Below are 15,585 nucleotides of genomic sequence, written 5' to 3'. Positions count from 1 at the left end.
AAGATTAACTTACCCTATTGGCTGTGGGCGGTTGTGGTTGGGCTTTGGTAGTTTCACTGGGACTGCATAGATGTCTGGGTGCTTCTGGGCTATTTCCAGCTACAGTCAAGAGAGCAGGAGGAGTTTGACAGTTGTGTCAACGCACATACTGTACATTAAACATAAAGCAACATACAGTTGAAGTTGGAAGTTTACATACACCTTAGCCAAATACATTTAAACTCAGTTTCAGATCACCACTTAATTTTAATGTGAAAAGTCAGAAAAATAGTAGAGAGAATTATTTATTTCATCACATTCCAATGACTCCAACCTAAGTGTATGTAAACTTCCGATTTCAACTGCATGCACTTGAATATACCTTTTGGTACTTGAAATAAAACATTTAATCAGAATATATGAAATGATCACTTTTCCCTGTAGATCCATTTGGTTCTTTTATGGGCATTACATCTTACTGCTAGGGGCGTTACTGTCTGTTTTCCACCAGTAGTACTGACCCGTGCTTGCTCGGCCTCCTGGAGCTCCAGCATCCTCTGGGCTCTAGCCAGGTGGTCCATCTTTTCGAAGGCCTTCACCTTGCCAATGAATGAGCGGTTAGCCGGGTCCTCTCCCCCCTGGACACTGTGGTCCTCAGATGACTGGCCGGGGGCCTTTAGGGTGGGCTTGAGGGCCACGGGGGGCGGGGCGGGCTTGGACCCCCCGGCCGCGTCACTGCTAATGGTGCTGCTGGAATGGGAGTCATAGCCCCCCCGAGACTGCACCCTCACCTGGTGCAATAGAAGAGGATATTCTGGTCTTAAAAGCAAGCACAAAATGTGGTACAGGGTTTGAGAGCTGAGGGTGGGGTTCAAGGGGGTCTCACCTTGGGGGGCTCAGGGACAAAGGTGGGGGGCGGGCTGGGGTCTCTCAGCACCTCTCTGCTCCCTGATCTCCTCATACGAGGTATGGGGGCAGGATGGCGTCTCTACAGGTGGGAATGGAGGGATGTACGTATGTCAACAAACACAGACTAGGTCAACACAACAAGTCAAAGATTGTTGACTGGCAATGAGAGATTAATGGAGTACATTTGAGAGAGACAGATGCCAGTCTCCATCTCTGACACTGGATGACTGATTGACAATGAGGGCTAGTGATTGACAGTAGTAAAGCACACCCACCTCCTCTGGTAGTACGGGCTCTGAGGAGCGGCTGATGGCCGACACCGGCTGATGGGGCTCGTCCATTGGCTCGTCCAGCTCGTTGTCGGTGTAAGCCCCACCCTCGTCGGCCGTGTCGTCGAAGTCGCTGGTCAGTCGGCTGTCCATGCTCAGGTAATCGGAGCTCATCGCTGACAGATATGACATGTGGTCATCATGGATATCCAGTTCCTCTTCAGAGCCGTCCAACTGAAAGAAAGACGCAAGTTGGTATAAAAGACACTACATACAGTACATAAATTCACATATTCAAGTAAATAAATATGTTAGAAATTGTTGCGGTTGATATTTTTTCTCTCTGTGTGTGTGTACACACACCAAAAATATAAAAAAACGCAACATGCAACAATTTCAAAGATTTTACTGAGTTACAGTTCATATTAGGAAATCAGCCAATTGAAATAAATTCATTAGGCCCCAATGTATGGATTTCATATGACTGGTCACAAAAACAAAAGTAGCGGCGTTGATCAGAAAACCAGTCAGTATCTGGTGTGACTCATGGCATCTCATTTGCCTCATGCAGCGTGACACAGCTCCTTCACATAGAGTTGATTAGGCTGTTGATTGTGGCCTGTGGAATGTTGCCTAACTCCTCTTCAATGGCTGTGTGAAGTTGCTGGATATTTTGGCGGGAACTGGAACATGCTGTCATACGTCAATCCAGAGCATCCCAAACCTGCTCAATGGGTGACGTACTACCAAATTCTCTAAAACAACATTGAGGCAGCTTATGGTAGAGAAATTAACATTAAATTATCTGGCAACTGCTTTTGTGCACAGGCCTGCAGTGCACATTTTAGAGTGGCCTTTTATTGTCCCCAACACAAGGTGCACCTGTGTAATAATCATGCAGTTTCATCAGCTTCTTGATATGCCACACCTATCAGGCGGATGGATTATTTTGGTAAATCAGAAATGCTCACTAACAGGTATCTAAACAAATTGGTGCACAACATTTGAGAGAAATAAGCTTTGTGTGTGAAAATTTTCAGGAACACTTCAAATGTTGCATCTATATTTTTGTTCAGTGTATATGTATTAAATAAAAACAGAGCTTACCTTGCCCTCACAGATCCACACAGCCCGCTCCTGCTGTGCCCGGATAGAGTCTTTCACACTCCCATACCACCCGTCATTGGCCGAGTTCAGGTCAACAGTTGCTGTCCAGAGAAACAAACCAGAATGATTGGCACAACAGAAACAAGAAATACAGCGTAATCACAGTTTATTACTGAAACAATGTGGCCTCAATAGACTAACCCTTGTGTTTGGGCTTCATAATACTAGGGATTCACCTGGGGACTTGCATCAGTGACATGTACAATGCCATATACAGAGGAGCTGCTGTGTGTGACTGACCAGTGAAGAGGTGGGAAAAGGTCTTCCTCATTTTGACTGCCTGCTCGTAGAGTTTGCGGGCGCTGCGACTGGAGCCGGGCACAAGGCGGTTCCTCATGGTCTTGATGCCCCCCTTGCTGTCCGGGTTGAGGAACACCACAATGGGGTACCACTGGGTGTAGTTCAGGGTGTCCACTGCCTTGGGAGTCACGTCCAGCAGGGCATGGCGGTCCTGGGGAGACAGGGTCAATGTGAGAGGGAAGCTGGAGAAGATGATGAGGAAGAGTAAGGTGGAGGATGATGACTACGGTGATGAAGGTAAGAGGTGGATGAAGATGATGGTAATGATTCATAATGGGGAGGATGAAGACGCCGGTGGTGGTCGCGTTTACCTGTTCGATGATCTGGCGAATGGTATTGAGTCTCACCACACCAGAGGACTTGTCAGCACCTGCGTCCTTGGGCTCGGTCTCTGTGTGGTCAAACAAAAACACATCAGCTTCTCACCAATACTACATAAACACACATGATCATAGAAGCCATAAGGAAATGCTGTGGTCCTGTGTAGCTCAGTTGGTAGAGCATGGCACTTGTAACGCCAGGGTAGTGGGTTCGATCCCCGGGACCACCCATACGTAGAATGTATGCACGCATGACTGTAAGTCGCTTTGGATAAAAGCGTCTGCTAAATGGCATATATTTTTATATTTATTATTATAAATGCTCAATTTAGAATGCCCGGTCAGCGCAGGGTGAACATATTTGGAACTATTCCATTGAAATTAAAAATACTAAATTGAGCGCACCTTTTAATTTTTTTTTTTTAACCTTTATTTAACCAGGCAAGTCAGTTAAGAACACATTCTTATTTTCAATGACGGCCTGGGAACAGTGGGTTAACTGCCTGTTCAGGGGCAGAACGACAGATTTGTACCTTGTCAGCTCGGGGGTTTGAACTCGCAACCTTCCGGTTACTAGTCCAATGCTCTAACCACTAGGCTACCCTGCCGCCCCTAACGTAAATACATGATGCACCTTAGTTTACAAGCAGAAGTTAGGAGCACCATACTCACTGGCTATGACAAACTCCTCAGGCAGGTCGTTGGCCAGTTTCTCATTGACTGCGTCTGCAATGGGCCCAAACACAACTACTGGTCTCCTGAAGCCAGCTGAGGATCAAAACAGACACACTGTTAGTATCTCACATCTGTAATATACAGCTGAAGTCAGAAGTTTACATACACCTTAGCCAAATACATTTGAACTCAGTTTCACAATTCCTGACATTTAATCCTAGTAAAGATTCACTGTCTTAGGTCAGTTAAATTAAGTGGTGATCCTAAGAATGTGAAATGTGAAAAATAAGACAGAAGGGTTTATTTCTTTTGTTTCTTTCATCAAATTATCAGTGGGTCAGCAGTTTACATACACTCAATTACTTTTTGGTAGCATTGCCTTTAAATTGTTTAACTTGGGTCAAACGTGTCAAGATGGCCCTCCACAATCTTCCCACAAGTTGAGTGAATTTTGTCCCATTCCTCCTGACAGAGCTGGTGCAACTGAGTCAGGTTTGTAGGCCTCCTTGCTCCCACACGCTTTTTCAGTTCTGTCCACACATTTTCTATAGGATTGAGGTCAGAGTTTTGTGATGGCCACTCCAATACCTTGACTTTGTTGTCCTTAAGCCATGTGGCCACAACTTTGGAAGTATGCTTGGGGTCATTGTCCATTTGGAAGACCCATTTGCGACCAAGCTTTAACTGATGTCTTGGGATGTTGCTTCAATATATTCACATTATTTTGTGAAGTGCACCAGTCCCTCCTGCAGCAAAGCACCCCCACAACATGATGCTGCCACCCCGTGTTTCACAGCTTGCAATCCTCCCCCTTTTTCCTCCAAACATAACCATGGTCATTATGGCCAAACAGTTATATTTTTGTTTCATCAGACCAGATGATATTTCTCTAAAATGTGTGATTTTTGTCCCCATGTGCAGTTGCAAACCGTAGTCTGGCTTTTTTATGGCGGTTTTGGAGCAGTGGCTTCTTCTTTGCTGATTGGCCTTTTAAGTTGTCAATACAGGACTCATTTTACTGTGGATATAGATACTTTTGTACCCGTTTCATCCAGCATCTTTACAAGGTCCTTTGTTGTTTTTCTGGGATTGATTTGCACTTTTCGCACCCAAGTACATTAATCTCTAGGAGACAGAACACGTCTCCTTCCTGAGCGGTATGACGGATTTGTGGTCCCATGGTGTTTGTACTTGCGTAATATTGTTTGTACAGATGAACGTTGTACCTTCAGGCGTTTGGAAATTGCTCCCAAGGATGAACCAGACTTGTGGAGGTCTACAATTTTCTTGGCTGATTTCTTTTGATTTTCCCATGATGTCAAGCAAAGAGGCAATGAGTTTGAAGGTAGGCCTTGAACTACATTCACAGGTACATCTCCAATTGACTCAAATGATGTCAATTAGCCTATCAGAAGCTTCTAAAGCACATATGTCAGAGTCAAGGCCCGCGGGCCACATCCGGCCCGCGAGAAGGTTATTTACGGCCCCTGGGATGATCTTGATTTATTATTAGAACCGGCCCGCAGACCGCAGCAAGCCGGCAGCCCGCAGATCTTTTACACGCACCAATACACATTTCCCACAATGCAACGGTGACGCACTAGGCTGCTTCATTTCAATATTTATTGGCACAGCAGTTGTCAGCATCACAGTAAAATTAACTTTCAGATACCCATCAAAAATGGCAAAACGGAAGGTGGACACTGAGAACCGGGGTTTCAAACAAGGTGGGAGTCGGAGTATTTGTTCACGGAGGTAGCTGGAAAACCTGTGTGTGTGGAGAAAGTTGAAAGAGTATAATCTGAGACGACATTATGAAACGAAACACGCGGACAAAAACAAGAATATGGACATGGAACAAAGGCTACAAAAGGCAGAGGAATTAAACCGAGGCCTCAAATCTCGACAGGCTCTGTTCAAAAAAGCCAAATCACAAGGCCAGGCTGCTGTCAAGGCCAGTTTTATTTTGGCAGAAGAGATCGCTAAATTGGCCATTTACGGAGGGGGATTTCATCAAAAACTGCATGATTAAAGTTTGTGACGAAGTTTGCCCAGAAAAGGCAACTCTTTTTAAATGTGAGTCTGAGCAGAAACACCATTGCCGAGAGAGTAGACCAGTTGTCCATCAATCTAAAAGAGCAGCTTGTTTTCATTGCATATTCCTTGGCTGTGGATGAGAGCACCGACATTTCTGACATTGCCCAGTTGTCAATTTTCATCCGCGGAGTGGACTCCAGCCTAAGCGTGACAGAGGAGTTTTTGGCTTTACGTCCTATGCATGGCACAACTACGGGGCATGATTTGTATGAAGAGGTGTCAAGATGTGTAAATGAGATGGAGCTGCCTTGGGAAAAACTTGCGATGTGTGGACACAGGAGCGGACTGGTGACGAAGATACGGGAAAGATGCAAGAGGAAAACTGAGCTGACAGCTTATCATTGTATCATACACCAGGAAGCGTTGTGCGGTAAAGCCTTGAAAATGGAGCATGTAATGAGCATCATCACGCGCACAGTTAACTTTATCAGAGCCAAAGGTTTGAATCACCGCCAGTTCAAGGCATTTCTGACGGAGTTAGAAACGGAGCATGGTGATTTGCCTTATGAGGTTGGCTAAGCCAGGGAAAGGTGCTTCAAAGATGTTTCGAGCTGTGAGGAGATTTGTCTGTTCTTGGACAGCAAAGGGAAAGACACAACACAACTCCGAGACGAAATGTTTCTGTGTGAAATGGCTTTTCTGTGTGACATTACGAATCTGAATGCAATGAACTTGCAGCTGCAGGGTATCGTGTCAATATGTACAGTACAGTGAAGGCATTTAAAACCAAACTGACTCTGTGGGAGACGCAGATGCGGAAAGAAAATTTGAGCCACTTTCCCAGCTGCCAGACCATGAAAGAGAAGCTCTCTACCAGTGCGTTCCCGACAGTTGGCTGATAAAATAGGTATGCTTGCCGCTGACTTTCGACGCCGATTTGCTGACTTTGAAGCACAAAAAAGCAGGTTGGAACTGCTCGGTAACCCATTTGCTGTTGACGTGGAAAGCTCACCACCAAACCTCCAAATGGAGTTGATTGACCTCCAATGCAATGATGCACTGAGGGCAAAATATGCGGCAGTGGGTGCTGCGGAGTTCGTTTCCTCCCCGACACAATGCCCCAGCTGCGCATCCAGGCTGCTCAAACGTTGTCTATGTTTGGCAGCACATACCTGTGTGAACAACTGTTTTCTTTGATGAACTTGAACAAAACATCACACAGAAGTCGACTTACTGCTGAACACCTCCACTCAATTCTGAGGATTTCCTCAGCTCAGAGCCTTACCCTCAACATTGATGAACTTGTGGAAAAGATGGGACACCACCAAGTATCACCCTCAACCTCAAACAAGTGAACATTACTGTGCAATCACATATTTAGAGTTTTTACTCAGTTCAAGTTTAAAAGTTAAAGTTTAATATTTGTTTTCACTGCATGTTACTTCTCCTTAAACAAAGTGTTGTTTTTGATTAATAGATTTTTGCACTTTATTTTATTGTATTTCAATCCAATTATATTTTAAAAATATTTCAGTTGAGTGGATGATAGAAAATTGCTATTATTGTTTTTTTCTTTGAAGTAAATTTAGCCCACTTTTGCTAAAATAGAAAATATAGGCTACTGATGAATACCGGTTTCTTTCATTTAATGTTCATGTTATGGGGATTTTTATATAAAGGAAATTTGTCTTTTGTGTCTGTTGAAAATTAAAGATTACTGACAGAGCCATAAGAAAATATTGCTTTATTTATCTGATCATATTGGAATATATTTGTTAGGTTTTCAGTAGGTTCAATTAGGTTCACTAGACTATATGCGTCATTTAAAAAATTTTCAATGAACATTCGAACAGTCCGGCCCTCGGCTTGTAGCTAAATTTTTTATTTGGCCCTCCGTCCATTTGACTTTGACACCCCTGTTCTAAAGCCATTACATAATTTTCTGGAATTTTCCAAGCTGTTTAAAGACACAGTCAACTTAGTGTATGTAAACTTCTGACCCACTGGAAATGTGATACAGTGAATTATAAAGTGAAATAATCTGTCTGTAAACAATTGTTGGAAAAATTACTTGTGTCAGGCACAAAGTAGATGTCCTAACCGACTTGCCAAAACTATAGTTTGTTAACAAGAAACTTGTGGAGTGGTTGAAAAACGAGTTTTAATGTCTCCAACCTAAGTGTATGTAAACTTCCAACTTCAACTGTAACTCTGGTTAGACATGCTATATAGTTTGTCTGTGCATTCCATTATGAGAAAGTTCCTAATAAATAATTCAGTTGATAGTTAAGTTCAATCGAAAGTTTAGAACTTATTCTGTTCTATCCAGTCAAGTGGCTCTTAGACCACACCCCAACAGGAGATGGGAGTCTTTTGCGTTGGGAGACGTACCTTCTCGTAAGACCACCCTCTCGTAGGCAGAGAAGCGAGTGGTGACAGGGGTGGCAGTCAGATCCTCTCTGCTCTTACGGAGGTCCTTCTTCTTTGCCGCCCTTTGACCCCTCAACCTCCAGAAGTCTCCTCTGTCATTGGCTGTTCCTCTCTGGGCATTCTGCACATTCGACATTTGTTCCGCCCTGAGAAGCAGAGAACACCAGGAATCATAAAGTACTTAGTCTCAATCTCACACACACACACACACACACACACACACACACACACACACACACACACACACACACACACACACACACACACACACACGTGAAAACTTGGTAATTCCACCAGACATGGTTAAAACTACTGTCAAGGTAGAGAACTTCTAAAATTGAGATCATATGAATTACTACATACGGTGCCAACTGAATACAAAACCAAATTAAACAAATACATTGTTATAGGCTACATACAGTATGATAATAGATAGGATTATTACACCTACATATTAACAGACATACATTTTTAACATGATCCAAATATAGCCTGCTATAAAGCACAGCACTAATTCATTAATAACATTATGAGTTCCTATTTCACCATTATGAGTTCTTAAATAACCTAAGTGAATTATTTATTCAGGCAGCCATTGGCTGCAGATGGAATAGGAGTCTTATGACTGTGTAATTATGTATAAGTAGCCTCAATCATGGTTATAATTTTAACTATAAGTCAAAGTGCCTTAAAATCATGTAACACGTAGCCTACCGATTGCAAGGTGCAGCCGGTGTCCAAATATTGAAGTCTGATCCGCTCATTTAATGGGACATGTTTCAACGTCTGCCTTAAAATGTGTAATACAGTGTTGGGATGGTGACTTGGGAGAACTGTGTGTGAGATGGGATCTTGTAACCTCCTGTCCAGCTTGTTAATCATCTCTTGAAGCCGTCTTTGCGGACTGTACAAATAGCAACCATGTCTTTGGCTATGTGATAACCTCTGCGATTTCTGTTCTTCAGGACGTTTCTTCGTAGGCCTTACACTTGAAAACGCGTCGGCAATCAATGCCTGTTTAACTGCACACTCTAAGCGGGGATGATTGTGATTGGCCAGCATGTGCAAGCCATGCAGAGAGTGAGAGACCCTGCTTGTGATTGGTCAGCATCCTCTGTGCAAGTAGAGACTGAATGAACAGTCTAGTGCATCTCATTGGAGGAGGTACCGTAGTCTAGTTTTTGCAGTATTAATAGTATCAAAAAAAGAGGAAAAAATCATGGCCTCTTGCGATATGGATATTGCACATGTCAATAGCTCAATTTCAATCTGAATTTGATTCCACGTGCAGCCCCAACTCAAAACACTACAAGTTCTCTTGCAACAGAGTGATCAAATTAAGATCTTACATCTGTATGCGCACACACACCTGCTCTTGTTGGGGATGATGCCCTTCTCCAGCAGCTGGTTGTCTTTGTCAGTGCGGATGGCTAGCCAGTTTCCCAGCTTGCCGTCATAGAGTGTGTCAGTCACATTGAAGATCTCCCCTCGGGAGAAGGGCAGGCTCTGGGGAACCTCTTTCTCATACTCAAAGTGGGTCCTGATGAAGAACGAGTCCCCCCTGCCCGATGCCAGGATGTCCTTATAGACTGGAACAAAGGACAGACACCACAAACATCAAACCACTTCACCTGCGACATGAGTTGAAATAAAATGACAGATGTGTCTTTATCTACAGAGTGAAGGCGTGACTCACCATCAGGTTTGCTCTGAGCCAGGATGGTGACATCCTCTCCCTTTGGAATCTCCAGCAGGTATAGGACAGCATCCTCACGCACCATGTCCCTGAAGTCCATGTTGTTCACCTGACAGACACAAAGACATAACATTAGCGATCATATGTAAAGCACTCATGAACAGACATGAGGAATTTCACAAACATGACAAACATTAAAACCTCTTAAGGATCCGCACACTTTTCTTTTTCTACGCCTAAAATGACATACCCAAATCTAACTGGCTGTAGCTCAGCCCTTGAATTAACGATATGCATATTCTTAGTACCATTTGAAAGGAAACACTTTCAAATTTGAAAGAAATGTGAAATGAATGTAGGAGAATATATAGATCTGGTAGATCTGGTAAAAGATAATACAAAGGGGGAAAAAAGCCATTCTAGCTACTGTAAATTGGACAGTGCAGTTAGATTAACAAGAAGTTAAGTGTTCTGCCAATATCAGAAGCAGTGGGGCAAAAAAGCATTGTCAGCCACCAATTGTGCAAGTTCTCCCACTTAAAAAGATGAGGTCTGTAATTTTCATCATAGGTACACTTCAACTATGACAGACAAAATTAGAAAAAAAAATCCAGAATCACATTGTAGGATTTTTAATGAATTTATTTGCAAATTATGGTGGAAAATAAGTATTTGGTCAATAACAAAAGTTTCTCAATACTTTGTTATATACCCTTTGTTGGCAATGACAGAGGTCAACGTTTTCTGTAAGTCTTCACAAGGTTCACACACTTTTGGCCCATTCCTCCATGCAGATCTCCTCTAGAGCAGTGATGTTTTGGGGCTGTTGCTGGGCAACACAGACTTTCAACTCCCTCCAAAGCTTTTCTATGGGGTTGAGATCTGGAGACTGGCTAGGCCACTCCAGGACCTTGGAATGCTTCTTACGAATCCACTCCTTCGTTGCCCGGGCGGTGTGTTTGGGATCATTGTCATGCTGAAAGACCCAGGCACGTTTCATCTTCAATGCCCTTGCTGATGGAAGGAGGTTTTCACTCAAAATCTCACGATACATGGCCCCATTCATTCTTTCCTTTATACGGATCAGTCGTCCTGGTCCCTTTGCAGAAAAACAGCCCCAAAGCATGATGTTTTCACCCCCATGCTTCACAGTAGGTATGGTGTTCTTTGGATGCAACTCAGCATTCTTTGTCCTCCAAACACAACGAGTTGAGTTTTTCCCAAAAAGTTATATTTTGGTTTCATCTGACCATATGATATTCTCCCAATCTTCTTCTGGATCATCCAAATGCTCTCTAGCAAACTTCAGACGGGCCTGGACATGTACTGGCTTAAGCAGGGGGACACGTCTGGCACTGCAGGATTTGAGTCCCTGGTGGCTTGGTGTGTTATTGATGGTAGGCTTTGTTACTTTGGTCCCAGCTCTCTGCAGGTCATTCACTAGGTCCCACCGTGTGGTTCTTGTGATTTTTGCTCACCGTTCTTGTGATCATTTTGACCCCACGGGGTGAAATCTTGCATGGAGCCCCAGATCGAGGGAGATTATCAGTGGTCTTGTATGTCTTCCATTTCCTAATAATTGCTCCCACAGTTGATTTCTTCAAACCAAGCTGCTTACCTATTGCAGATTCAGTCTTCCCAGCCTGGTGCAGGTCTACAATTTTGTTTCTGGTGTCCTTTGACAGCTCTTTGGTCTTGGCCATAGTGGAGTTTGGAGTGTGACTGTTTGAGGTTGTGGACAGGTGTCTTTTATACTGATAACAAGTTCAAACAGGTGCCATTAATACATGTAACGAGTGGAGGACAGAGGGGCCTCTTAAAGAAGAAGTTACAGGTCTGTGAGAGCCAGAAATCTTGCTTGTTTGTAGGTGACCAAATACTTATTTTCCACCATAATTTGCAAATAAATTAATTATAAAAAATCTTACAATGTGATTTTCTGGATTTATTTCTCTCATTTTGTCTGTCATAGTTGAAGTGTACCAATGATGAACTTTACAGGCCTCTCATCTTTTTAAGTGGGAAAACTTGCACAATTGGTGGCTGACTAAATACTTTTTGCCCCACTGTATGTCTATGTCCTGGGAAATGTTCTTGTTACTTACAACCTTATGCTAATTGCATTATCTCAACCTTCCCACAGAAGGGACACCGATCCCAAAGAAGACTAAGACTAAGAGTTAACCCTTTCCCTACCTTCATGATCTGGTCCCCAGTGTGAAGACCCTCCTGTTCTGCAGGACTGTCCTCCTGAACACCTGCGATGAAGATTCCCACATCGTTTCCTCCCGCCAGCCTCAGCCCCACGCTCTCCCCCTTCTGGAAACGCACCATCACAGTGTTGGGCCTGGGCAACACACAATCCATTTAAGACAACAGGCAAGTTAATAACATTTGTACATTTCTATTCATAATCTACATTAGAGTACACAACTATGTTGAGTTAATAGTGAGTCTGTACCCTAGACCCATTCGCTGTAGATGTGTTTGTGGAACCAACACTTACCCGTATATCTCCTGATCCTCTATGCTTGGTGTCAGTGGTACCTTTGGGACAGCATGGACTTTTGGGGCAACAGTTACTACCGGTGCTGTAAAAACAAAATGGAAATCCTCATTGGTGAGCATTGCTACGATGGTAAGTTAACTGATGCACTGCTTATATAACAGATAAATGTGATAACGGGAAAAAAAAAATGTCCCATATTCAGTTATTCAAAGTCATTGTGCTTACCTGGGGGTGTTTCCGGGCGGGGCTCCACCCTCTCTACTGGCAGAAGGGGCGTGTCCTCCACAACTCTATCCTTTTTTCGCGCCGGCATGGCGAACGGTGTCGGCATAGCGCCCATTTTAGCCAGCCTGCTGGGAGGTTCCTCCCTGATCGTAAAACACACATAATCCCATGGTTCTCAAACAGTACAACACAGCTACAGTTGGCTTTCATCTTCTCCGAAATGCCATAGTGATGGTGTACAGATACTCAATGTAAATATCACCTCAACAATATTATATGGTACAGTACATAAGAGTGATCCATACAGCAGGTGGGAGCAGAGGGTGACTGTTTACCTGGGTTTGTCTCGGAGCCTCTCATTGGAGGAGTGGGAGGACAGGTCTGAGTGGGGGGCTCGTCGGTCATCCTGTGGCGAGTAGGAGCGGTAAGACTCGATCTCCGAGATATCTGGAACACAAAATATTACCAACATCTAGTTCATCTTCAAGACAGATAACCCAAGTCGACTTTTCCCATAAGAAATGTTACATTTGGTATTAGGAGTGGAGAGAAACAGACAAACACAGCAAACCACAGACAGATACATTTCTTGCAGATACCCGTCACACAGACAAGCACCCCTGTTCTCAATACAGAAGCTGCAGTTCCAATCTTAGATCGCACATTTATTTGCTACATTTCAGACCATAGCATAATGAAATTCTGTCATATTCAATAAGTGGATTATCGGGGGGGGATTATATTCCCCTGCCAAGCGCTCACACACCACGTCCCTGAATGGACCAAAGTGGGTCAGAAGTCCCCGGGTGTGTGACAACGCCCCCCTCAAACGCTTTGGGTTAGCGCATCACCCCACCCTCCCATTTAATTACACAACCCAATCATAACCTGCACTTTGATCACGTGACAAATATACTGAAATAGAGCCAGTAGCCATAGAGACGGCCAGGTGACACTGAAGAGAACACGGTTCTCTTTTTCATACATTATTTCTGTAGAAATGTGAAATGTTATTGATGAAATAGACTAAATGTCATCAACACGGTGTCTGTTTGGCTGACATGCATGGGTATACCGTTTCATAATCTCTCTATACCAATGACAGGTCAGGTGGAAGGTGAGTAAAGTTGAAACAAAACTTTATTATCCCTAAGGGGAAACTTTTTGTTGTTGCCAGAATCAAACAAAAAGAAAACAGACAATTCAATAAAACCAGATATGGACAGGACAATACAACCGAAAACAGACATTTTCATATCAGTAGACAATACAGTAGGTTAAAACACTCTCAATTAATAACGTATACAGAGCACTGAGACCGTTCTGAATCTGTCCACATAAAAAGGTATTTGTCCTTAAAAAGGAAAGGAGCTGCTGCCACAGAGACTGAGAGTGGAGGGTCTCTCACCATCGAGCTCAGAGTCGCTGTCTGCCAGGGGAGGAATCCTGACCAGGACCTGTCTCCTGTCTCTCTGCACCACCAGCTGCAGCTTTCCTCGAGACTTCTCGATCAGCTTCCCTGCGTCGCTTAGAGACAGGTTCTCGGTCACTGTACCATTGATCTGACACAGAGTGAGAGAGAGAGTCAAATCACATTCATAGTGTATCGTAGCAAACACACATAATATCTGTAGCCCACTGTCTATGACGGATCATTCTTAAGTAATATGTGGGGGGGGAGAGGATAAATCCCATTATAGGCCAACATAACATGCAACTTTTAACGAGGCAGCAGTGAAACAACGCTTCCCCCAGAGCAGAGATGAAACAGTGGTCTGTATGTGAGGCCCTTCCTACCTTCAGTATGATGTCTCCCTCCTGTAGGTTGCCATCCCTGCAGGCCAGACCTGTGCTGGTCATCTCCTTAATAAACAGCTGACTGCCCAGACGCAGACCATACTCTATAACACACACACAAAACACATGGTGTAAACATAAAAACATGGTTTAACTGATAGTAAACACTTAGCACAGGCTGTCTTAGAGGAATGAGCATAGTAGAGATATATCACTGTAAATATGGGGTGTTAGTACAGTATGTATGTATGTATGTATGTATGTATGTATGTATGTATGTATGTATGTATGTATGTATGTATGTATGTATGTATGTATGTATGTATGTATGTATGTATGTATGTATGTATGTATGTATGTATGTATGTATGTATGTATGTATGTATGTATGTATGTATGTATGTATGTATGTATGTATGTATGTATGTAGACCTTCATTGGGCCTGTTCTTCAGCAACAGCACATTGAGGGGCTTCTCCAGGGGCTCCTGCTCTCGAGGGGGGCGGGCCATGGGGACTGGCATGGCGGTGGGGGAGGGTGAGCGGTCCAGGCGCTCCCTGCTCCCGCTCCTCTTCATCTGCTCTTTCCTGTGGTCGCGGTCACTGGGAACACGTTCACGGTTACGCTCAAAGCTGTGGTCGCGACCATGGCTGCGGGCGGGACTGTGACCGGCCCTGTACCGTCGGTCGGGGCTGTTAGCGCGGTCCAGAGTGCGTTCACTACGGAAACGCCTGTCGGGGCTGGGGTCGCGGTCAAGGGCCCGTTCGCTGCGGTAACGCCGATCGGGGCTGTGGTCGCGGTCAAGAGTGAGGTCGCTTTTGTAGCGGCGGTCAGGGCTACGTTCACGTTCCAGAGTGCGACCCATGCTCCCGTCTCGTCTGTACTGCCTGTCTGGATGGAGGTCCCTCTCCACACTTCTGCCCCGGTCATCTCGACCGTAATCACGGTCAAAGCCCCGTCCCTGATAGCCAGCGTCTGTGTAACCACCCCTCTCCTGGCTGTGGTCGCGGTCTTGATGACTGCTGCGTCCGCTGTACACACTGCGGCGGTCCTGGTCGTAGTCATAGTCATCGTTGTAGTCGTTACTGAAGACGCGGTCATCGGGGGAAGGGGCGCGTTTCAGCAGGTTCACCGGAACCTTCCTGGGCCTCTTGACCGTCTGTCAAAAACAAAGACCACATCAGGTACTGACTGAACCATCAGGAATCATTCACAACTGTTATTTATTCAATTTGTATTTTTTTTTTTAAATGTTTGCTTTTTTAAATCAGG

General features: G+C 44.2%; 1 protein-coding gene across 4 annotated transcripts in view; it reads right to left on the bottom strand.

Moving 5' to 3' along the window:
• The window catches only part of tjp2a (tight junction protein 2a (zona occludens 2)), a 40,035-nt gene that overhangs the window by 993 nt on the left and 23,457 nt on the right, over window positions 1–15,585 (bottom strand). For all 4 annotated transcript variants that reach the window (XM_046317448.1, XM_046317447.1, XM_046317449.1 and 1 more), the window contains 18 exons: window positions 14,746–15,472; window positions 14,314–14,417; window positions 13,925–14,078; window positions 12,852–12,963; window positions 12,517–12,659; window positions 12,289–12,373; window positions 11,979–12,129; window positions 9,783–9,891; window positions 9,456–9,675; window positions 8,048–8,232; window positions 3,617–3,712; window positions 2,936–3,015; window positions 2,565–2,775; window positions 2,265–2,365; window positions 1,164–1,391; window positions 866–967; window positions 501–770; window positions 14–99 (listed from right to left, as the gene is read on the bottom strand). In XM_046317448.1, the coding sequence (XP_046173404.1) occupies window positions 14–99; window positions 501–770; window positions 866–967; window positions 1,164–1,391; window positions 2,265–2,365; window positions 2,565–2,775; window positions 2,936–3,015; window positions 3,617–3,712; window positions 8,048–8,232; window positions 9,456–9,675; window positions 9,783–9,891; window positions 11,979–12,129; window positions 12,289–12,373; window positions 12,517–12,659; window positions 12,852–12,963; window positions 13,925–14,078; window positions 14,314–14,417; window positions 14,746–15,472 (3,164 nt within the window). The remainder of the gene's footprint in view (window positions 1–13; window positions 100–500; window positions 771–865; window positions 968–1,163; window positions 1,392–2,264; window positions 2,366–2,564; window positions 2,776–2,935; window positions 3,016–3,616; window positions 3,713–8,047; window positions 8,233–9,455; window positions 9,676–9,782; window positions 9,892–11,978; window positions 12,130–12,288; window positions 12,374–12,516; window positions 12,660–12,851; window positions 12,964–13,924; window positions 14,079–14,313; window positions 14,418–14,745; window positions 15,473–15,585) is intronic.

The sequence above is a fragment of the Oncorhynchus gorbuscha genome, linkage group LG20 (genome assembly GCF_021184085.1).
Source record: "Oncorhynchus gorbuscha isolate QuinsamMale2020 ecotype Even-year linkage group LG20, OgorEven_v1.0, whole genome shotgun sequence".
In the NCBI taxonomy this organism is placed as follows: domain Eukaryota; kingdom Metazoa; phylum Chordata; class Actinopteri; order Salmoniformes; family Salmonidae; genus Oncorhynchus; species Oncorhynchus gorbuscha.
The sequence above is the reverse complement of the archived record's forward strand: the minus strand, read 5'-3'. Positions and strand labels throughout refer to the sequence as shown.